At 35.8% G+C, this 26,233-nt stretch overlaps 1 protein-coding gene across 2 annotated transcripts in view; it reads right to left on the bottom strand.

Moving 5' to 3' along the window:
* Nucleotides 1-26,233, bottom strand: part of PRKD1 (protein kinase D1) — a gene marked incomplete at its 3' end in the record, with an annotated part of 322,889 nt that overhangs the window by 121,493 nt on the left and 175,163 nt on the right. For both annotated transcript variants that reach the window (XM_080708236.1, XM_080708235.1), the window contains exon 2: nucleotides 22,985-23,123. In XM_080708236.1, coding sequence (XP_080564362.1) covers nucleotides 22,985-23,123 — 139 coding nt within the window. The remainder of the gene's footprint in view (nucleotides 1-22,984; nucleotides 23,124-26,233) is intronic.

Genomic DNA, 26,233 nt, shown 5'->3' on the forward strand with positions numbered 1-26,233 from the left:
TACACTTTCCTATTACAGACTATGTACTCAAATAAATATATGTGAATATATCTTTGTAGGGGGTGACAACTGACCAGTTAGGCAAAAAAAAAAAAAAAAAATGAGATAGTGAAAGAAAAGAAAAAGAACATTTCTAGGAATGTTAGAGCAAAGCTACAAGACCAAGAGCCACCTTTAAACTCACTTGTATGTGTGAGGAATTGAATATTTATGTCCATAATACTTGAAGCCAAAACACATGGCCATGCGCAGGCTCCAAAGCACATGCAGAGTTGTTCATATTCTAAATTAACATCATCTCAGTGATGAAGCTAAGTATTTTAAACTGGTGCTAAATTCTGAGTATCAAAAATATTTAGGTCAAGCCAAGCATGATGGCACATGCCTGTAATCCTAGTACTCTGGAGGCAGAGACAGGAGGATTCCAGGTTTGAGACCAGCCACAGCAACTTGGTGAGGCCCTCAACAACTTGGTGAGACCTTGTTTCAAAAATAAAATAAATATAAAATTAGGGCCAGGGGTGTAGTTCATGGGTAGAATACCCTGGTATCAATCCTTAGTACATAAATAAATAAATAAATAAATAAATAAATAAATAAATAAAGCACAGATCTTATATTCTTTATGATAGAGCACTGAACATCTCCACCACCAAAAAAATAAAAAAGGACAAAGCCTTTCAGTAAAGAACTGGGAGTAAAAGCTGAGGTTCGGGAAGGGGAGGTCTAAGTGAATAAATGAAGAAGTCACTATTTTTATATATGACAGAGACAAATGGTGCTCATGACACCAACATGAAAAACAGAATCATGACATAATCACAGAAAAGACTCACCATCGAGAATACATAAAATCACAGGCTGGACATCCTTCAGACGTAGACAAAGAGCACTTAGTGCCTGGTTCAGTTAATATTTTATTTTTTTGCCAAAATAAATTTCTAATTTACCACACATCCTTTCCTACTATGATGAGAGAATAACTACCCTGATTGGACAATTACACTATAAGAAGCCTTCAAAGATTTTTCAAGAGGGCTGAGGACCAGCCTAAGTGAATCTGACTCCACAACCTCACAACTATACAATACCCCTCTTCCTCTCCTCTCCTTCCTCCTCCTCCTCCTCCTTCTCCTCCTCCTCCTCCTCCTCCTCCTCCTTCTCCTCCTATTACTACTACTACTTTTTGGTACTAGGAATTAAACCCAGAGATATTCTACCTCTGAGCAGCACTCCAGTCCTATTATATTTTTTATTTTGAAACAGGTTCTCATCAAGTTGTTGAGGTCTTTGCAAAGTTGCTGAGGCTATCTTTGAACCATTGATCCTCCTATCTCAGTCTCCCAACTACTCAGATTACAGGAAGGTGCCACCACACCTGGATCCCCTCCTATTTCCTAATGTTTCATTACAAATCTCAAAGTCATTCACACAGAGCCCTGTGTGAAACTGGTTTTGCTTGGTTTCGATGAGACCCCAAACTTTAATTTCATAAGTTCAATGAGTTTCTCTATGGGCACATTTACTGAGGTATTTTACATGAGTTAGTTGTTTTACTATTTTGGGTAGGTGGTATAATAAAAAAATTCAATATCAACGCCAGCCTCAGCTACTTAGTGAGGCTCTCAGCAACTTAGTGAGACCCTGTTTCCAAATAAAATATATAAAAAAAAATAGGTCTGGGAGTATAGCCAGAAGGTAGAAAGCTCCTGGTTTCACCCCAGTACCACCAAAAAATTAAAAATTAAAACATTTAAAAATTAAAAAAATTCAATAAGCTGAAAGAGCAGATACATAAATCCAGAGGTATATGATGTATCTCTTACAAACACAAAAACACACACAGACACACAGATACACACACACACACACACACACACACACACACACACACCACTCCTGATAGATACAGGAATAGATTTACACACACACACACACACACACACACACACACTTCAGTTAATAAACTATGTGTTCCATCAGGGCTAAAGATTTAGTGTTGTTCTATCAAGAATATAGTCAATGTACAAAATACAATGTAAAAGAATATAGTCTTGTACAATGTACAAGAATATAGTCAGAATGTACAAAGACCAGTGTGTACACGCAAGAAAGAAAGAAAAATCTTTACTGTAAACGATTAAAGTATAATGCACGTCAGAACCACAAAGCACAATCACCAAATCCTTTTAATTTCTACATCAACATATTATTCTTTAAAAAGGATTACTTGAATAACCACCTTCTTTAAGTAGGTCCCCAGAAATAAAGCTTATTCTCAGCTTCTTGACTCGAATCCTTATATTGTGTAGCTCTTAAGCACAAATGATGTGTGCAAATATGCCTCTACCATTTTGTACCCTATTAAGATGTATGACTACAATGCAGCAGTAAAAAAATTTAAAAAACAAAGTTAAAATTGTATATGAAATATCTCAATGTTATTTTAAATATAAAGCCCTCTCTTATCCTCCCTCCACCAAAATTTTATCTTCTTTGTGAGAAGAACAAATTTGCCTTATTTATTTATACATTTATTCATTTTTGTTTTCTTTTTAATTTTTAATGGTGCATTGTAGTCATACATCCTAATAGGGTACAAGAACGTAGAGGCGTACATGCACACATCACCCAATTAGCCCTTCCTCAATTCACTCCCCATTCCCTCCCACTAATTCCTTCCTCACATTTGGCTTAGTGATTGATAATTTTGTTGATGTACACCATGAATATTAGAGAATTTCCTTCTTCCCTCCTGCCATCTCTCTCAGTTACGTCACCTTATTTGTTCGTCTATATCTCTTTCTTCATAAGAGTTCCTCTTATGACTGATTTTCTCCCTAGCTTCTGTATATTAGGGAGAGCATCCAATTTCTTACTTTTTGTGACTGACTAATCACACTTAGAATAATGTTCTCCAGTTTCACCCATTTCCCTGCAAATGACGTAATTTTGTTCTTCTTTATGGCTGAGTAAATTCTACTACATACATATCTCATAGCTTTGTAATCCATTCATCTGTTGGTAGACATCTTGGCTGGTTCCATAGTTTGGCAATTGTGAATTCTGCAGCTATGAACATAAGTACACATGCATTAGTTTGGTAGTTTGGCTTCCATTCTTTTGAGTAGATACCCAGAAGTGGTATTTATTTATTTATTTTACATTTATAGAATGTGCAAGTCTCATATAATTTATAGATTTAAAGTATATAATTCAGTGTCTTTTAATATATTCATAAGATTATCCAACCATCAACACTATCTAATTCAAAACATTTCATCACTCCAAAGAGAAAACTCGTGTCCATCAGCAGTCACTTCCTATTCTTCTCCCCCATAGCATCCACAAATCTATTCTCTGTCTCTATGGCTGTATTTCATATCCAGAATCTTATGATACATCAATTGTGATGAACTTCTTTCACTTACCATAATATACTTAAGATTCTTCTGCTGTGATGTCAGTAAGTCATTCATTTTATGGCTGTTTAATAGCACATTGAATGGATAATGCCACTTTATGCTTATCCATTCATCAGTTAATCGACATTTTTTAAATTTTCTTTTTGTCTACAATGAATAATGTTACTATGAAAATTTGTGTAGAAATTTCTGTGTGGACACATGTCTTCAATTCTTTGGCTATATCCCCAGATGTCAAATTGGTGGGAACTTTTCAAGGAATTGCCAAACTGTTTTCCAAAGCAGATGCATCATTTCACATTCCCATCAGCAACATTCTGTCGAAACCTGCTACTGTCCATCTATTTGAGTATAATCATCCTACGTGTGAACTGGTATTTCAGTGTGGTTTGATTCTCTAATGACTAGGGATGTTGATCATCTTTCCATATGCTTACTAGTCATTTGATTATCTTCTTTGGAGAAACTTCTATTCCAATTCTTGGCCCATTTTTAAAGTTGATTTACTCATTTCTTGCAAGTCTTTGAACTTCAGTAGAAATTTAATCCTTATGTTCTTTATTCTTGTTCAAAGGTACAACCAAATGACAATCTTCCATTTGAATGCTTACCTCTTATTCCAAACATATTACTTATTCCTTAATAAGTGCTATTATTCATTCCTATATAATAGCTTAACACACAGCAGTACCCTCATCATGCAGATAAAATGACATTAAGAACAACTTACTTAGAAGAATGAATCAAGTCCCCAAATGAATTTAAGCAAACAGGGAGTTGCAAAAACTATAAAAACATGTCCAAGAAAAGAGATTTTAAGGAATTAAATATTTATTGGTAATATAATAAAGTTAAATTAAGATTATTTTGTATGTCTTCAGTAGCAAGACTGAAAGGAGAAGGAAAACTGATGTTAACTATTAGGACATAAAATAACTCTATTTTCATGATTTATATGACTTGTTTTAAGAACATAAACATCACAATTTTTAAGAGCTTAATTTCAAAATTTATATGATATTCACAATTCCAATGAAAGGGCTTGTCCAATTACTTAGTTCCAATCCATTAGTCTAGGGAAGATAAAGAGATCAAATATATGCTTGTAATTTAGCATATTTTAAAGAAAACCGTAAGTTTTTAAGTACAGATAAAGCTATAATCATAGGATTGTGAAAAAACTTGCATTTATTTTTTAATGGGAAATTTGTATCTTTTTTTTTTTTTTTTTTGGTGGTACTGGGGTTCCTGGAAGCCCTTCTACCTCCAGGCTACACTCCCAGACCTATCTTATACTTTTTTATTTTTGGAAACAGGGTCTCTTAAGCCAGCAAGACTGGCTTTGAACCTGCGCAATCCTCCTGTCTCCTCCTCCCAAGCACGGGGATTACAAGTGTGCACCACCACGCCCGGTGGAAATTCATATCTTAAAAGACATAATGGTTGATACCTGCCTCCAAAGCAGATGAATTATGAAGTGATATTGTTTCATATAAATTAGTTTATTCAGTAAACAGTATATATAATTATTTTAAGTAAAGAATATTTTGAGCGTGATATGCAATTTATTTCCCCAAACAAGAGAAAATTTTCTAAAAATATAAAAAATTTTACATTTTTTGCTGCTTTAAGCACCATACCTATTTAAGCATTCCAAAAAATTCAATTTATAAGGTTTAAAATCTCACCCACATAAAAATAAATGCATGGAGATGATTAACATAAATTTCAAGATGGGAGAGAGAAACAGTGTCAGGAAAGGGACACACAAAAATTTCTCAGGGCTACAGTACTGCTGTCACACTTCAGTGGGATGGTACGTACATTCGCGTTCTCCAATAGAGAAGAGAGAGAGAAAGAGAGGGGGGTGGAGGAAGGGAGGGGGGAGAGAGAGATAGAGATAGAGATAGAGAGATAGAGAGAGAGAGAGAGAGAGAGAGAGAGAGAGAGAGAGAGAGAGAGAGAGAGAACACACAAACTGGATCACTAGCTCAAACAATTATGAAGCTAAGTCCCAAGCTTTGTACTCAGTAAGCTGGAGACCCAGGAGAACTAATGGTATGGTTCCAGTCCATGTCCAAGTTTAAAGGTAGAACAGGACTGAGTCCCAGCTTAAGAACAGTTGGGAAGAGAGATCAAAATTTCCCATACTTGTTTATTCAGGCCTTTAATAAACTGGATGATGCCGATACACATCATGAAGAGCAATCTGCTTTACTGGGTCTAGCAACTCAAATGTTAATCTCATCCAGAAAAGACCTTCACAGATATTCCTAGAATAACTTTTAGCCATTTGCCTGGGCACCACATGGCCCAGTCGAATTAATACATAAAATTAGCCATCACAGTTGTTTATGCTGGTACCCACTAATGCTCATGAGTCTTAAAACTATGGTGTATATATTTATATGTGTTTTTGAAATCCCTTTGTATGTTTAATAAGAAAAGCTTAACGAAAATATTGCTATGACACATAGCACAAACTTTTGAATGAATTCATATTTATGAATATATATTATGTATATTCAGATTCATATATATGTATATATATGAGGAGAGAAAGATATATATATATAGATACATATATAGATATATATATAGAGAAATATATATGATATATATGAGAGAAACAAAGATATATATGTATGTGTATATATATATATATATATATATATATATATATAGAGAGAGAGAGAGAGAGAGAGAGAGAGAGAGAGAGAAGAGAGAATAAAAACAAGAAAGGGAAAAATAGTAACTTTACAGAAGAAAAACCTGGCAAACACAACCTTAACCAAGTGATGAAATGTAACAGTATCGGTCATGTTGTATGGACATCATCTACCCCTGATGTGAGGTAATGAAAAAGTATTTTATCTTTATACTATTCTCCCCCCCCAAACAATGAAAAAAAATATCATATAAACCAGACTGGAAAACATTCCACATGATACCTGGCCTATATATTCCTCAACACTGAGAAGGTCATAAAAAAACAAGGGATGTCTGAGAATGTCACAAACCAGAGCAGTCTAAGGAGATAGGACAGCTAAATGCAATTCAGGACTCTGGATTGGGTCCTGGGACAGAAACAGTATATGAATGGCAACAACGGGTAAGTTCACATCACATACTAATTTTGATTTCTTAGTTTTGACAAATGTATCATGACAGGGCAAGATGGTAACACAAGTAGAAACTAAATTTGAGGGAGATGAACTCCCAGTGCTGTCTCTACTGCTTTCCTGTAAACTAAAACTACCCAAATTGTGACAGTTTGTTTAAAAATGTATTGGGTTGACGACTGACATCCTAGGGTCATATTGTCCTTGAAGGACAGTCTGATTTTCAAAACTGGAAAGACACATTTGTTCTGTCTCCCTCGTTCTGCATGTTAAGTAATCCCAGACACCAAAAATAGATTTTAGTCATTAGAGATGGCAAACCAAGACCTTTGCTCAGCACTAAATGTTTTTAAAAGCATAAAACCAGAAAGAGTAGAGATTTATACATGAGATAATCCTGAGATTGCTGTTGACCTTGAAGGACAACAAAATAATCTTTTTGGCTCAATATATAACCACTACCTATTTGTTATAAGTGGAAAAGGTAGTATCTTAAGGCTGAATTAAACATATACATATATTTCATTAATTTTTTATAATAACAGTAACATGCCATAAAGTCTAGTGTGTTCTCAAAAGCAAGATAGGCTAGAACCATGCCAATAAGCATAAAAGAAAAGAATATTTTAATCTTATAGACATGATCATATAGACTTAAAGTTACACTGTAACTTGAGGTAATTAAGAGCAAATAAGACAGTGGTATGATAAAAAAATTTTCCTACATTATTGGCTAGAAACCACTACATGAAAAACAAAACAAATATAGTCTCTAGTACTTTAACTTTGGAATTTTCCAAATATCTGACTCTTTAAAACAAAAATTATTATTTTTTTCAAATCAAGATCCAATTATGAGATCTTAACTTTCCAAGCAAAGTGTATCAATTATGAAGAAGTGATTTTGGAGTGACTACCCTGCTTCTGGTACTAAGCTAATTATCATATGGATTTGTTCAAGAACCACAGTTCACTGACCCTGTTCTTTTAGTACTATTAATCTTCATGGAGATATAAGATAAAAGCATAGCAAGTAAATCTTTTATAGCAAGTTTGTGCCGTGCTTGATCATTACATTTTATGCCCTGGTTCTACAGTATGCATTTTTTTTTATTTTACAGGTTAAATCTCACAAATAAAAATAATTCTTGAAGCACATGAGGATGTATCACCCGTGAGATCATGATTAACACATAGCTACGTGAATTCAGCTTATACCTTTATTTGATTTATGAATATCAAATAGTAAAGAATGAAAAAAGCAAATTTCAAACTATCCAACTTTAATTTAAGAACAAGAATGTCAAGTCACTTTGGAAAAAAAGAAGATGTTTTTGGAGAGAGTGATTCATTCCAGATCTTTATTGCTCTTTAATTTCTAGAATCTCTAAATATATGAATATGGATAATATTGTGAAAGCAGGAAGACTTTTGCTTTAGTATTGAATTTTACTTTTCAATATTACTATGTTTAGGAAAAATATATTTTTCACTTTTTTTTTTAATAGGAAGCCAACTGCTTGGTCTCACTGAGAATTTTCCACACAGCTTTACATGATAAATGTTCCCAAGATTTACAAGTTAAAATGATCAGAATCTCAAAAAACTTCTGAAGAAAATAAAAATAGAATGAGATAAGACTCAAGGTTAGACAGCATGTTTTCACTTTCTAGAAACTAAAAGACTAAAATTGCTTTATAACATAAAAAAGAATCAAAGCTGGTTCAAATCCCAATTTTTGTATTAAAATATATATGGTAAAAGAGATATTTGGCATATCTATGCATTGACTTTAAACCTGTAGTAAGCACTTGGTACCAGACTATAAATGTCTCGAATATACTTTAAAAAGTGGAGGAACAGAGACATTCTGGTGTAGTATTGCTCTTTTCAAATACATCCTTCTATTTTATTCCTCCATACTGGCATAATGAATAGTGCTATTGCTGTTGAAGACTTAAAACAGCTGCATTTCTAATTTTGGCAGATTATGAGGGATTTTTATATGGGTTGCATGTTAAAAGCAAATAAGTGACATGCCAACCAGCAGAACGAGAGTGTTGGGCAGATGGTAGCTCGGCTGAGACACTGCACTCAAGTGCCGTGTGCTACCAATCAGGGAACATCAAAAAGGGCTACTTGGCAGCTTTTCAAGTAAAGCTTGATCTTTTACCTCGAGCAGAAATAATCCATGTCTGTGAAGGCTTTGGCTGGCCATTCAGTAGCCAGGCTCCAATGGGTCTTTGTTCATGTGGGCAGCCTGGGATGACCATATTTCATTGATTTTGACAGTATAATCCTCCTGTATGGGTGTGCATGTGTGTGTGTGCGTGCGTGGGCGTGTGTGTGTGTATGTGTGTGTGTGAGTGTGAGTGTGTGTGAGAGAGAGAGAGAGAGAGAGAGAGAGGAAGGAAGGAAGGGATAGATGGAGAGAGAGAGCATTAGGAAAGAGGGAGACAGGGAAACGAAGGGGGGAGCAAGAGAGAGAGAGAACAGGAGGAACAGAATGAACTTAATATGAAAGCAAAGCATATGTTATGATACTAAGAAAAATATCACTGAATAGGAATAAGTTTAAAAAAAAGGAATTTCAATATACCCTCAAAACCATTGCATATAATGTCATAAAACAATTCAGATTAATATTGATGTTCATCAATTAATCTTGACCTATCAGTTTCTGAAACAGTATTTAGAATGCGAACACTATAAAATTTCCTCAAAGCTAGAGAGATTATTTTATTGAAAATAATCATCCATCGATTTGTTAATGAAAAATTAATCCCCAAAAGCAGGTTTGTTTTTATTCACATCAGCTTATGAAGTTCAAGTATAAAGTTATATGACTATTTTTAATTAATATTCTAGAATTTATACCCTTACCTAAATGATTTTTTATTTTTTGGCGGTATTAGGAGTAGAACCCAGGGGCTTTCTACCTTCGGGCTATACTCCCAGACATATTTTATATTTTATTTGGAAACAGGGTCCCACTAAGTTGCTGAGGCTGGCTTCGACCTGTGTGATCCTCCTGTCTCAGCCTCCCAAGCGCGGGGATTACAAGCGTGCGCCACCACGCCCGGCTAAGGTCTTTTCTAACTTATATAACATCCATTGTCTACTACTAAAATTTTGTTATATTTTATACTTTTTGTAAGCCAGCATAATTTATAATATATACACTGGAAAAAATGTGAGAAACAACAACAACAAAAAAAGCCATTCCAAAATAGTACAAATAGTCTCTATACCATGCCATAATTCTGTATTATTCTTCCTGACTTATATATCCTCCTGTCCTAGGAATGTGCTATATACTTGACATTATTATTTTGGCCAATTGTCAGTTTGAGGGTGAGGAAACACTGACATCCAAATACAAAAAACTTTCCTAATGCCACACAGCTAGGAAATGGGACAGCTGAGAATTAACTTAGATCTGTGCTATTAACCATGAAGATATATTCTGTGTAACACACAATCAAATAAAATGAAGAAATGAAGACACCTTAGAGTCATTGATTATTATACCAGATTTAAAGAATTTAATAAAATAAAAATAAGTATTAGCATAGAAATTAATATAGTAAAAAAGAGTACCATATTGATTTGTACTACTATTAAAAGGATCAGAAGATTCTCAAATCAGAATCTTTGGCCTTGAGAATCAAGGGCAAAGCAAGAATAAAAATTAGATGTGAAAAGAGTAACATTACTTATTCTTTTAATAAGAGCTATGTAGGGCACTAAAGTCTATATAATTTATCCCATAAGGAAGCTATAAGGTGATAGGATAGAAAATTTCTTCCATGGGATTTTTACAATAAATGTTTTAACAATTTACAGGCATGTTAGATATAGCATGCTATGCTATATCAAAGATAAAGTCATTTATCAAGGGGGGTGTGTGTGTGTGTGTGTGTGTGTGTGTGTGTAGTATAAATATATTACCAATGAGCCCGGTGTGATGGTGGCACATACCTGTAATCCCAGTACTTAGGAGGTTGAGGCAGGATTGCATATTGGAGGCCAACCTCAGTAATTTAGTGAGACCCTCAGCAACTTGGAACTTATCTCAAAAAATAAATAAATAAATAAATAAATAAATAAATAAATAAGCCTGGGAGTGTTGTTTGGTTGTAGAATGCCCCAGGGTTCAATTCCCAGTACTAATAAAAGAAGAACTGTATGTTCTGTTGTTCTTGGATAGAAAAAAATATATAATCCCGGCTTATAGCTTTTTGAGTAAAATTTTGTTTAACTACCTATTCTATTTCTTTTTGATTGTAAAAATGAAATCTATCATCTATGTGTCTATTGAAAGCTTGAAATCTAATTAGTATGACAGAATTAAATTTTCATGTTATTTAATTAATTTAAATGTAAACAGTCAAGTATGATTAGTGACTACCACACTGCAGTGAAGATCTAGAGTAACTGTAGCTCTCCACCCAAATTCTCACCAATAAAATTTCATATTTTTATGACAGATGGAAAAAAATGAATAGATATTTCATTCTTCAGTTTAACCCTAGAGCATAAGAATTTTGTTATATAACTCGGTAGGAAAAAATATTTTAATATTTTCACTTGAAAAATTCTTATCTCTTTATAAAAGTATGCCAAGCAAATGCCTATTTACAAGATAGTATCATTGCCTAAAACATCTTTTTATCATGATCATATTGTGTAACTCATCTATTTCAGCATCTCTAAGATGCCAAGATTTATTTTATTATGTATGATTTTTAAATAATCCCCAAATAATTCAAAGTCTGGTAATAAAAGAATAAAACTTTTGGGGACTAGAAGTATGGATCAGTGGACACCCTGGGTTCTAGCCCTAGCAACAAAAACAACAGAAAACCAAAAAGACTCTATTTTGCATGTAGTTTATAAGCCAATTCATATAAAAAAGAAAACTAACAAGCTCATACCTTACTATATTTTATTAAAGGATTGTTAATGTGCAAAGTCTTCTGAGTTCTTGTTGTATCATCTAGGATCCAACACAGTAAGATTTGTATACATGAGACTGTAAACCTCTGCTCTAAGAAGCAAATATTAGGAATTTTAGGTTACACACTGACCAGAAAATACACAGAAAAAGCCCTCTGTGTGTGGTTTTCATTGTCCTTCTGTTTTGTTCCTGTTTATCTGAATGGAGTTAAAATCCTGTCCTCAATTAGCATAGTACTAGATGAAAAGAGAAGGGAAAGAGAGACATTGATTTCTGGCTGGACATCCTCCCACCAGATGGTGAAGAAGTAGGCCCGAGGCTAATTCTGTGTGCACAGTGGAGCTTGATATGTTCTTCCCTGAAAACCACAGTGTGTACACTGACTGAGATCTATGCAGATTTAGACTCTGGTTAGGGGGCACATGACTCAACTTTTCCTATAGGTCTTGCCAGCTAACCCTTAGGCAGAGACAGCTGTTCCACTAGATGGATAGATCTACACAGCTCCAATGCAGGGGAGGGATGAGGGGCAGCAGCAAAAGCCAGCCAGAACTTCAGAGCATTAGTCCTCATGCCTTTGAAACCCTGAAACATAGAAGACAGAGCTTGGGCCAGCTTCAAGGCCACAGGTTCAGAGCACCAATGCAGACATGGAACACAGAGGCTACAGCAAGGAAGAGACAACAAATGCATCAGTGAAGTCAAGTGAGCCCAGTATAGAGGGGGCTATAAAAAGGAACGGCCCTTGAATACATGCGAGAAAGAAAACAAGAATATTTAGGAAGAAGGCACATGGTTGGGAAAACTCATTAAAGGAAAAATGAATGGGGTTTGGTAGTGGAATGATGGCTTGGTCATGGTGATGACCACAACCCACAAATGCTAAGAGTTAAATAGGAAAATAGTCGGTATTCTATGAATTAGGTCTCATTTTATGCGAGAAATGCTGTGAAAGAAACTGCCATGTTTTGAAAGCAGGACTAGCTGTCTACAAATAAATAATTTCTTAAAAAATCATTTGTGACAATATTAAGGAGGTACTAGAGCCCCAGAAAATAAAGGGCTAGTCAGAAAATAATACCATTTTACCAATAGATTAGGCCAAGGAGAGTCAATGATAGGCACTAAATTCAATTCCTACAGAAGAGCAGCAACTTTTGGATATCATGTATAGAACACCAACTTAATGATGGCTCTGTTACTTTGATCATTTCATTAAGTATTCATTCATTCACTCAACAAATAGACATTGATTGCATGTGATATACCAGATCCTAAGGATTCAGATATAAAAACAAATGGTTCCTACTTCAAGAATGTGTAGTCCAGTGGGGTAGAGGTGGAAGGAGAAGGTTGAGTATCTCACATTTGCCAGGATTCTGTGAAAAGATGTATATTGATTCTCCTGAAAGTTGCAGCCCAACCCTGTATTAGAGATATTGTTAATCCTATCTTACAGATGGCATGTTAAGACTCAGAGAAATAAAGTGACTTGACAAGAAATAAGTGGCAGCTCTGAAATTCAAACCAAGGCCTTTGACTGAAAATCAACTCTTTACCAAATTAAAGTTAGATTTTTGTTATATTTTATAACAGAAATCTCGTGCATTTTTCTGAGCAAATATATGAGATGCACATACAACCATGCCTAACAAAGGACAAATGCTATATTTCTTTATATCACCATCACAATTGTCATTACTGCGCCTCAAAGAACAACATGGGAGAAGAAATATTTTGCTTATTAAAAATTAAACAACCAGAGACATATAGGGCAACATGATGCAAACACATGTAAAATTTTCATATTGAATAAAAGTCTTCAAAGAAATGTTTTCCTTTAAAGTTTGTCTTATTTTCTGTCAGACCTGAAAAGAATGTTCCCTCTGCCTTGACACTTAGAGAAGATTAGAGGGGGAAAAAGATAGAAAATCAATGCATTATTGTGCCATATCTCCCTGGACAATCCATTTCACAGAGACAGATAACCAAGAAAACTATCTATTAAGGTAAAGAACTCTATGTCCCCATATCTGGACTAATGTTGCACATGGAGGTAGGTGGGAGTCAAGAGAAACATTTCAACCAGCATGATCTCTGCATTCTCTTCCATGAAAAGAGAATGACACTAAGAAACTGAAGTCAGGTTTACTTGAAAGACAAGGATGGAAAGAGAATTAATATTAACAATGATGAAAAGATGCTAAAACACACAGCATAAACCATAGTTAGAAGAAAATAATCCAGAAGTCCCTTTTTCTGCAGTTTTGTGTGTGTGTGTGTGTGTGTGTGTGTGTGTGTGTGTACGCGTGTGGTTTCGGTTGCTCATAGTCAACCGCGCTCCAAAATTATTAAATGGAAATTTCCAGAAATAATTCATTATTATTAAATTTCTCATCATTCTGGTTAGTGGGATGAAATCTCACACCATCCTACTCTGCCCCAGCTGTCTGTCTGTCCATTAGTCCCTCCGTATCAGCCAGGTATCAGATGGGATGTCAGTGTTTTGCTGTATTTGTGTATGAGCGACCTTTATGCGGTAATGCTCATTTTAACTCATCTTGTAGGCACTGCGACATCTCACATCATAAAAAGGATGAGTACTAAGCAACATGATATATGGAGAGAGACTATATTCAGATAACTTTTATTTTCAATAAATGGTTATTCTATTTTTATTATTAATTATTTTTAATCTCTTACTATGCCTAATTTATAAATTATACTTTTCATTGACATATATGTATAGAGAGAAAAAAATGGTTTATATAGGTATCAATATCACCTATATCTTCAAACATCCACTGGGACTCTTGCAATGCATTCCCATCAACAAGAGGGCAGTACTGTAAAGACATATAATCTTACATTTAAGTTTCTCACTTTATGAAGCCACCTGCACTGGTAATTGCAACTAAAGTTGAACAGAAATTGGCACAATTTAGATTGGGACATTTAGATGTCCAAAAACAACTACAAAGAAATATAAACTAAGTACCAAAAGCCAAGTATTTTGCAATATTAATGTTTCAGGCAGGTTTAGTTTGGGTAGATGATGCCTATAATTAATTCTGCATTCTTTAAAGCAAAAAAAAAAAAAGAGCTATATCTATAAAATATACTTTTGGAGAAATCATGATCTAATGTATTTTCTTAAGGATACTCCCTTTGCACTTATATTTCAGAGAGTGATGAAATATGCTAAGTGATGTACTATACCTAAGAGAAATAAATAGAATTATGTCATATAGATCATTAATTTATATTTTCCATAAAAGAAAGACAGCTTCACTACAATGTTGTCAAATCATATATTTTTAATCTTATAGTTTAGTTACTGAATCATTGAATCTTGGTTAAAAACATAGTCACTAGGACACAATGTGTGTGTGTGTGTGTGTGTGTGTGTGTGTGTGTGTGTGTGTGTCTGTGTCTGGTACTGGGGACTGAACCCAGAGGCATTCTACCTCCAGGCTATACTCCTGGTCCTTTTTATTTTATTTTTTTTCTTTTGTTTTTGAAACAGAGTCTTGCTAACTTGCCAAAGATCTCACTATATTGCTGAGGCTATCCTCAAACCTATAATCTACTTGTCACAGCCTCTGAAATACTAAGATTACAGGACTATGCTCAGCACACTATTTCAACTTTTACCAGAGTTGTAAAATTATGACAGGCTTTGGCTAGGAAATGGCACTGTTATTTTATTCCATATTTTATATTATAATTCTAAAGACAAGAGCCTTTGAGAGTCTCTATAGACAAAAGCCTTTTCTTAATCTGACTGCAATTTGAGTACATGTATAAGATACTTAAATTTTTATGAGGAAGAAGAGGATAATAAAAATAGTATCAATGGATCTTAAAGCTTATTGCTATTTTTTGTTGTTATTATAAATACTGTCGATGGTTTTCAGAAATATAAGCTGCCTTACTGTAGAAGGAACTTTGCAAACAAATACTCAAGAATTTCTCTTCAATGGTTCAAGTGCAGAGGGCTAAAATGTAATTGAATGGCACACACAGCAAAGTGACTGAACACTCAGATGTGGGCTCTGGCATCCTACGCTCAGCAGAATTTCAGAGATCTGCATTCTCTACCTCCCAACTCATTATTAAAAAAAAAAAAGTTAGTTGTATGGTTAGAAATAGTAAACCATTTCAGAAGCTGATGATCATATTAGAAGCAAATATTTTTTTTCTTCCTAACTCATCCTTTTCTATGGCTAAGATCTTCCCTTCCATTAGAAGAAGTGGCCTTTTTGTAAAGATTGGACACATACTTTCAGACCATAATTTCATAGAGATAACTCAGAAAAAAAATCTCAAATGTGAACTGTGGTAACAAGACTTGTCAGATGCTCAAAGGACACAAAAATCCTCTTGTGATGAAGTGAATTTCATAAGTGATCTTGGAGCATACTGCTTCATATCAGTACAACCAAAGTCCAGCAGACTCCGGCAGCTGAACAAGATTTCACTGAACATATTTTGGAGTGGTGAGACCAGGCTTCCTTTCTGTGGTATGTTTGATAAGCATGGGCATCATGGAAGAAGGCTGCTTCGAGTATGAGGAGGAGAAGCAACCACTATCCCTAACAGTTATTACACAGTTGTGTGTAGAAACAGTCTGATGTGCTTTGCAGATATTAATGTGTTTTAAATTTTGTAACAACATACAGTGTTAGTGGTGGTGTCTCCATTTCACAGATGAGAAAACTAGGGCACAGGCTAAAAAAAAATGTATTGGCAGAGATGGAAGTGGTAAGAATAGAGAAAGTAGATGACTCTAGGTGGTCTGGCTTTGGAAACCATATGCCACCACTCTGTCTACTACTTTATTTGCTTACTGAACAAGTAACTCCCTCCTCCTATGTTATGATGAGATATAGAATGGCCCCTTGAAGAGCTCATAAATTGGTGTTTGGCACTGATATAGCTGATTCATGAGAGTTGTAATCCCAGAATGTATACTAGCTCACATGCCATTCCAATGGATTTATCTGGGTGATGGCCTAGGCATGTAGGGTGTGGCTGGGGTAGGTCTCCAGTGGAGTGGTGTTGGGGATATATATATATAGATAGATAGATAGATATATCCCCCCAAATACATAAGTTACATGGCCAGGTCTTTAGATTATAGCTGTGAGAATGCTGACAGATACATATTATTAGTATTCTATGATGCTTTCCTCTCGTTTAAGCTTTCTGTTTGATTAAAAGCACAAATCAAAACATTCAAAGCCCAGAGATTTGGCAATTTTACAAAATCACAAAGGAAATCAGTGGCACTACATGCCCCCCCCCCCAAATTAATCCTTGAAACCCTCAAAGAAGTACCTCAACCATTTGGCAAACACATTTGGACAGTGTATGAGGACAAGACTCAGGATGGGGAAGGGAAAATGTTACCACTCCCAGGCGGCTGGAGCCCTCCTGAGATTACTCTTCATTTTCTCTTTCTCTTTTGTCAACTATATCCAAATATTTATGATGTCACTTTAATTTTACAGCTAAAATAGGGGCCTTTCTGCCTCAGGATTCCTTTTCCTGCGCTACCTGAGAATAGATCCATACCACTGCTGCCTGAGCTCAGCACGCATTTTCTGGAGAGGCTCTTGATAGTGAGAGACAAATAACTATGTATGGAAGCTGCTTCCTACAAAAGTTATAATCAATCATGATCTACTATGTGTTTAGAAACCAAGAAAAATGTGACTTTTTACCAGAAACAAAAGATATAATTTTTAGCCTTCAAACTTTAAAACTGTGATTTTGAGGAATTCTTGTAGTTTTTGTTTAATCTCTATTTAACCACCTAACAAGATACAAATGCACACACACACACACACACACACACACACACACACAATTATTAGAGATCAATCCAAAAACAAATGAACAAGCAAACAAAAAATTAAGCTATGTAAATATAGTCCTGTTACCAATTTGCTTTGCTGTATTTGAATAAAAGATAAGAGAACCTTGGTAAAAGAAGCATCATGGAGAAGGCTTTAGGTAACATCCATGAACTTTATTTTACAGTTCAGTATCATATACTTGAACTTGACTTTGGCTTTGGTAAGAGAAATTTCCATTTGCAGTGATTTCCTGCTTGGTAACAATAGTAATAATGCTAATCCTTGGCTTAACAAAGAGAATTTGCCAGCAGTGTGGTGGAGGATTTCTTTGCAGCTATTATTGTTTTTCCCTCCATAACCCAATCCATCCACTCATGAGCAATCTTTTCCTGGATTACTGTGTCTAAATGTACTGGCTCACATGCCATGATTTTTCAAACAGAAAAGAAAGGGGGAAAAATTTGGCAAATTATCCAAGAGCAGCTTAGTTTGTTTACAACTCCCAAAGCAGCTAAGAAATGATGAAAGTTCTTAGAAAAAAAATGACATAAGCAAGAAAAAATTCCTGATGTTGCCTGAAAAAAACATAACTATTTCACCTTTATCAAAAGTAGATTTTTTCCCCGATTTTCCCTCATTTTTATTGCAGTCCTATGTCAGAAAATGTTCCTGTTGGTGAAATATAGTTTAATATAAAATGAACCAGAAAAATACATGTCAAATTACAGAGTGAAGCTCGGCGTGGTGGCACACATCTGTAATCCCAGTACTTGGGAGGCTGAGACAAGAGGATTGCAGGCTTAAGCCTGGGCTCAGCAATTTAGTAAGAATTTGTTTCAAAATATAAAGGACTAGGGTTATAGCTCAGAGGTAGAATGTTCCTGGGTTCAATCCCCAGTACCAAAAAAGAAAATAAAAAAATGAAGTTTAATTTGTGATAGGACAAAGAGAAAATTTGGGTAAGTAAAATTTAACAGTAAAATGGTGGTCTTCAAGAGGAAAGCATGTTTATGTTATGAAACTGACCAGACAAAGTGCAGTCGAGGGTATGATCACAGTTTTGCTCTCTCAATCATTTATTACTTAAGTCTGGGGGAGCTGATACTTAACTACACCTCCAAGATATGCCCCATATATCAAGTCAACCACTGTGTCCCATCCTCTTCAGGGACTGGGTCAAGAAGAGATAACAGGACTCAAGATCCCTTGCAGTTATGGCCCAAGTGTCCTAGCAACACTCATTTATCTTTCCTCAAATTATAACATGTTTAATTCCACCTAATACACAGATACTGATTTCTTACCTGGGCTAAGTGAATGTATAGCTAGGAAACATAAACTTCATTTGAATTTTAGGACATACCTACAAATGTTCTTTTTACAATTAATTATTTTTAAATGTTGTTACTATAGTAGCTTCTAATCTGATAGCCAGTGGTCAGTCAATGAATTCATCCATGTTTACTGTGAATCTCTAATCTGTGATAACAAAAAGATGGAAGGGGGGAGATTGCTGAACAATGGCAAGGCAGGCTAAAAGGTGGATCTGCACTGAGAAAAGCAAGCAGGGCCTGAGCTGCATGTCTAGCAGTCACATGTGAGTCAGGAACAGGAAGGCAAAGCAATCCGATCACTGAAAGAGCAGACTCTGCTACAGCATAAGAAGATAGGAGTTCAGACCATAATGAAGTAGCGTAAGACATGAATAAAACCATCCACACGTTGGGAGGGGGGAGAAGGAAAGGGAAAAATATAATGTAGAAATGGTAGAATTAGTGCCTGGAATACAGTGAAGAAGACAGGGAGGGGGTAAGTGAATTTGATATCCATGGGCAAGATAGACAAGTAAAAATTAGAGAAAAACAGCAGCACTAAGTAAAGACCTTGAAGCCTTGTTTTATTGGGGAGATCAGGTAAGGGACTCCAGGGACTGATAACAAAAAAAACAAGGAATCTAAAGAATCATGGACGCACATGTTACCAACACTAAGGTGCAGAAAGTAGACTGAGGAGTTAGACACCAACTACTGCCATGGTCAAACAGAAAGGAGTCTTCCAGAAATCAAATCACTTCAATGAAATGTTACTAAGAGAGTGACATGAATGAGCAAAATAGATGGACTGGAGGGAGGGTGATTCAGAAGGTAACTCAAATCGACACTGGGCAGTGGGAAGGGTTGTTTCATGCAACTCCTCACCCAGCAGTGGAGGAAACTAAGAAACAGAGAAGCCTGCACTGGGGATAATGGAGTGCCCCCTCAGATCCAGGCTGCAAGTTAGATAAGAAGATGGGGGCAGAAGAAGAAACAGCAGGCATTTGATCAGAATGGATTCAAGGTCTAAAGAGGGTATACGAAGAGGTAAGAGGTATAAGGAAGACATAATGTTGTAATATGAAGGAGGCAGAAGAGTTTTTGAAGGAGATATTATAGATGAGCAAATAAGGCGACCTAACTGAGGGGATGGGAGGGGGAAGAGGAAAATTCTCTAATGCACGTCATGTACATTCAGAAACATATCAAAGTCAATCACTAAACCAAACATGAGAAGGAGGGAGGGGGAGGGAATGGGTAAGGGCTAATTGGGTGATGGCTAATTGTATGCCGCCATCATCTTGTACCCCATTAAAATGTATGACTGCAATGCACCAATAAGAAAATTTAAAAATATATTAAAAAGCTATATTTTTAAACATTTATTGAGGAAGTTGCAAAGCGAGGCATTGGAGTGGGAGAGCCACTAGGAAAATATGCTGCAAAATATGCTTATAATAAGTACTGGGGATATAAACATACACATACATAATTAAATATACATAAAGACCTTGAAGGTTCCATGACGGGAAATTGGAGGAATGTGATTATGTGGCCAAATGTGGCTGTTCTTAAAAATTGACAAAATAGCTGACAGGAGTAAGGAAGCCCTTCCTGAGGTGAGGAGAGAAAGGGGACTGCTCCTATGGGCTTTCTCAGTGAGAGTAGCCAGGGACACAGGAGAGCTGGGACAGAGAGGGTGATGGGAAAAGAATAAACAGCATACACCTGTGAGGTAAAAAGTTTGTTTTTCTTTTTCTTATTTTTTTTTTTTAAACTGGGGATTGAATCAGGGGCATTCTACTTCTGAGCTACATCATCAGACCGATTTTATTTCTTGTTTGGAAACAGGGTCTTACTAGGTTGCTGAGAGCCTCGCTAAATTGTCGAGGCTATTCTTGAACCTGCGATCCTCCAGTTTCAGCCTCCCAAGTACTAGGATCACAAGTATGCACCACCACACCGGGCTTAGTTTCCAGAGACTGAAGGAAAAGCCACGCGCTGTTCCTGGTGCAGCAAGGGAATGAGAGGGTCATGCCAGGTCAGTGTGAGAGAGGCTTGGGACTGGCTCCTGGAAACTGCAATTGCATGCAAACAGGCCACCCTCCCCCATGCAAACACACCCACTCACAGGTTGCATTCAATCTGTTACTGATACAAAGTATTTGATAGCCAAGGGACAAATGGAAAGAAAAATAAATTCAATTTAGAATTAAAATTTTAAAAGTTATGGGAAATAAACACAATGGAATTCTATTCAGCTATAAAGAAGAACAAAATCATGGCAATTGCAAGAAGATGGAAAGATCTGGAGAACATTATGTTAAGTGAGATCAGCCAAGCACAGAAAGAGAAGGGACATATGTTTTCTCTAATATGCCCAAACTAGGGAGTAGTGGGGATACCAGAGGGACTCCAGATAATGGAGTAGAAATCTCAACAAAGCTAGAATGGAAGGAGAGGAGAAGAAGGCTGAGGTTGATTAATAGAGGAGCTACATCCGAATATGGGTAAAAGTATGAATATAGCATGGTTAACCTGGACACTCATTGTTGGGAGGGGGTAAGGAGAATGGGAGGGAGAGGGCACCAAGCACAGTCTATATGCAAACCATTTCAATATGTTCTACATATAAATAAAATAAAATATAAAAAAATTATTCAAGTGCTTCTGGACACTGCTGCAGGGGGAAAAAGGACTCATAAAACATACTATGTTATTTACAGAAGAGCCTGGCTATAACTTTTATATGAATTAAAGCAAGAATTAACCCAAACATGATTTTCCTGAACAAATTATTTCAGGCAGCCCCTGGTGTTCAGAAGCAGGAAATTTAGAAAGAAGCATGTCTAGTTACTAGGTATGGGAGGCCATGGGGAATAAGCAAACATCTATAGCACCAATGAATAGAGGTAACCAGGTAGTGTGAGTGGTTGCTTTAAAAAAATTAATAAAAAGCAAAACCCATCAAAGCGTTTGCCTTTGTGGTTTGGACTGGTAGCCCTATAAATAATAGGAAAATATAAAAAATATTGTTTTTTATAAAATCCAGCTCCACAATAAAAATGTGGAAATGTGGCAATTCCCGGACCTCACACAATGAAACAGAAGACAATCAACAGGGGCAAAAATTGAATTAAAATAAACAAAAACAGACACATACTGAATGATAATCAGTGTACCCAAGTACTGGGCTCTAAACAGCTGAAGAACATGAGAAAAAGAAGTGTAGAATTTTTAAAGTAAATGGGATTTTTTAATCAAAGAGATGGCAATGAAGGCCAGAGAAGGGGAAATGCAATATGAGTTCCTCATTAATGACCCTATTTTCAACAAAAAATATAATAAACACAGTAAAAAAAAAATCCTAATATAGTCATCACCATTGCGTTGAACTATCACTGTAAGGATCCCTACTACCACTGTTCTTTGGTAGTATTTTTTAAAGTTATTTAAGAATGGTTTATTCACATCCATTCTTTTCTGTATTGTCTTATTGCTAACCTTTATATCCTAAGCAAGAAATACAAATGTGGGCAGAGGGAATTGTAGCCATTACTCAGGGACGAAGTTAACCAGTGTCGCCTGGTATGACCTGACCTGACTTACCCCTCACTTTTGGCTTCTTCTTTGGTCTTGGCTCATCTTGGAGCTACTTAACTTTTGACTCTAAAAAGCTAATGGCTTCTTATCCCTGCTTTTATTTCTTGGCTTCCAGACATTGGAAAAACTTGTTTACTTTCCTGCTGTCCAAGTGGTTCAAAGGATAGTATATGTGTGCGAGTATCCAAGTGCATGCGTGTGCGTGTGTGTGTGTGTGTGTGTGTGTGTGTGTGTGTGTGTAGGAGCAGAGAGGCAGCATACAGTTGAGAGATGTGATTGGGATAGGACTGAATGTGAAAAAAGCCAATTCAAATGGAACCTTTTACATCCCTTTCAATTTTTCTGGGGGGGGGGTGGTACTGGAGATGGAACCCAGGGACATTTTTTGTCTGAGGTACATCTACAGCCCTACTTTTTTATTCTTTGTTTTGAATCAGGGTCTCACTGAGTTGCAAACGACCTCACTAAGTAGCTGAGGCTGTCCACGAACCACAATCCTCCCGTCTCAGCCTCATAAGTGTTGGGATTACAAATGTGTGCCACCACGCCCAGCTCCTTCCAAGATATTTTGAGAGTTCCTATAGACAGTCTTAGAACCTGTGGCTGGGGCCCAGTTTGATGTACGCTTTCTGATTGCCTTAAAATATATGCCCAAGTATTCTCCATATACTATCTATAGGCAGGGAACAAAGTATCCTACCTGACAAGACCACTTCAATAAGATCGCCTTCCTGGATATCACTGGCCGTTTTCACCAGCTGAAGGATGTTTTCCGAGGTAGGGTCATGGCGAAAGAGCAGGATCTTATCATACATTCCATAGAAACCACATTCAGGGAACTGCAAATAAAAATACCACAATAGTTTAAAAACCAAAATCCACCTAAATATTTTGTTTCAAAATAAAACAAAACAAGTACATGTCAGGGCACAAACATAAGCTTTTTAGAATAGTTTGAAGTATCTAAAACATTTAAACTTTTACCAAATACTGACTGAGGGAGGTGTTATTGACAAGGCTCCAAAATAGAAGGGAAAAATCATATATCATAAGGGCAATAATGACCAAATGGTTTCCTAATTAAAAAGCAAGAAAACAGGTGACTATATGATGATTCAAAAAGGCTTCTAGAGTAAGTGGGAAGTGCCCATGCTCACACAGCCTGTTGCAAGCCTACAGCATAAGAATGGGATCAGTTTATTATAATCCCATTACGTCTAACTGTGAAAAATTGTATGCAAACATATCGTTCTATCTAGTTTGGCCAATTGAAGAATAAGAAACAAATAGAATTTAACCGTATTCTGTGTAGGGAGGGGTTATCTAGATCCTTTGACCTAGAAGAGCAAATGAGAAGACCACCCAACTCTTCCTTAGTTTTCCCACCGTCTGTCAATGTGGTTTTCTGAGCAGTGTAGGAAGGGTCCATGTGCCACAGCATGGAAGAGGCTTCATTAAAACAACGCAGGGCATAGTGGCGCACTCTTGTAATCCCAGCATTCAGGAGGCTGAGAAGGGAGGATCGCGGTTTGTGGACAGCCTCAGCTACTTAGTGAGCCCCTCTGCAACTTAGTGAGATCCTGTTTCAAAAATAAAGAATAAAGCCTGGAGTGGTGGCACATGCTTGTAATCCCAGCACTTGGGAGGCGGAGACAGGAGGATCGCGCTGGTTCGAAGCCACCCACGCTGGCTTAAGAGACCCTGTTTCCAAATAAAAAATATAAAATAGGTCTGGGAGTGTAGCCCAGAGGTAGAAGGGACCCCAGTATCAATAATAATAATAATAATAATAATAATAATAATAATAATAATATAAAAAATAAAGTATAAAAAATAGGGCAGAGGGTGTAATTCAGAGGTCGAATGCCCTAGGTTCCATCCCCAGACCTGAAAACAAACCCAAAAAACAAAAAACAAAACCTACGGGGCTAATTCGGTTGGTAAAAAGAGCGCTCTTCTTGTATATGACTTTCATACACAATTATTGAGGGGTGTTACCTTTTATACATTAATAATGCAGTGTGGTGGAAATGGTCACAGCCAGGGAAAGAAAAAAACTTCTTTCTAGAACCTAAAACCGATTATAGGTCTGACACTTATGTCAATTTATGTAGATTTTCTCCTATAATCAAGGCAAAATATCTAGAATTTAATTATTTTGTGAAGATAAATGGAATATATTGTAAATTCTCCTCTCTTATTCATAAAATTAGGGGCTACATTCATGTGAGTCATTTTTGTGTTCATTAAAAATAAATATATTCAGAACCTTCTCTTGCTCCTAAAAGTCTGTGCTGATGACTAGGCTTAAAACTACTTCTGCATGTCACTTAGTAAAGTTGACTTTCCTAAAATAAACACAACAGCTGAAATGATGTCACTGCTTCCCACTCTGCTAATTAAAAGAAAAAAAATTAGCTCACTTATTTTTGAAATGACTCCAATAATATTATTAGAACACAAGGAAACAAAGGAAAAACTAAAAGACCATTTTCTCCAATCATAAAGACAATGGACTGGTCACGTACTATTTTAAAAATCAACTTCATTGAAGGATAATCGCCATGACACTAAATGGATATAAATGCAAGTCTATGAGTTTTTATGAGCATCAACACCCAAACAACCAAAATCACAATGAAGTCATAAAACATCTTCATCAGTCCCAAGAGTTATATTGTAATCGATACCACCAGAACCAAATCCAGGTACAGATTTACTTTATGTCACCATAGATTAGTGTGTCTGCAAATAGAATTTCATATAAATAAAATCATACAGTAAATCCTATGCACTCTTCCCTGGCTGCCTTCTATTGCATATTACAATAATTTTGAGGTTCATTCATACTGCATTTAAGAATCATCTTTTTATTACTTATAAGTGTTTTATTAAATAGGTATAATTGTTTGCCTATTAACCACAAATGAACATCTATTTTGTCCCCAATTTATGGCCACTGCAAAAAAACTATTACTGACATGTACATGCGAATGTTTCAGGGGTAATATGTTCTCATTTCTTGTGAGTAATTACCTAAGGAGTAGGGCTGCTGAGTTTTATAAGTATATATTTGAACTATATGTCTATGTTTATGCCAGTATCACCTTATATTTATTTTTTGTAGCATTATATTAAGCCTGGAATTCAGGTATTATAATCCCTCCAACATTTTTTCATTTCAAGTATGTTTCAAGTCGAATTTCCATATATATTTTAGAAACATTTCATCAATCTCTAAAAAGAAAATGCTGCTAGTTTTCAGTGATATTAACCATTAAACCATTTTCACTTTGGGGAGAACTATATTTTAACAATTACTTTGATTTTGTTCTGATGAAGATATATCTCCCTATTTATCAGGTCCTTTTCAATTTATCCTAACAGTGTTCTATAGCTATCAATGTTTTGTAGTTTAATATTTGCTAAATTTATTTTTATTTAACATTTGTGTGTTCTAATAAATGTTTAAGGTATAACAAAATAGAATTCACCAATTTTAGTATAATTCTGCAAGTTTTGAGAAATGTAATTATAACCACATATTATATGTATGATATGTGGTTATATGCATAGCCAATATGCAGAAGTTCTACCACTCCAAAAATTCTCTCTGCCTGAAGAGAGAGAACAACCACTTCCCTGGCAAACTGTTCTTCCTTCCAACTTCTACAAACCTTTGTCTGTTTATATATTTTGGCCTTTTCAAGGATGTCACGTAAGCTACGATGAAGCTCATAACTTTGCATCCGGCTTTTCTATTTAGCATAATAAATTACATATGATCAATGTTACTGCATATATTATTAGTTCACTTCTTTTTTTATTGGTGAGAATTTCCATTGTATTGGATGGATTTATGGCAGTGTCTGTACCCATTCTTCAGCTGAGGGACATTTGAGTTAGCCCCAGTTTTTACTATTAAAAAATAAATCTTCTATAAATATTC

The sequence above is a fragment of the Muscardinus avellanarius genome (genome assembly GCF_963383645.1).
Source record: "Muscardinus avellanarius genome assembly, chromosome: 12".
Lineage (NCBI taxonomy): Eukaryota > Metazoa > Chordata > Mammalia > Rodentia > Gliridae > Muscardinus > Muscardinus avellanarius.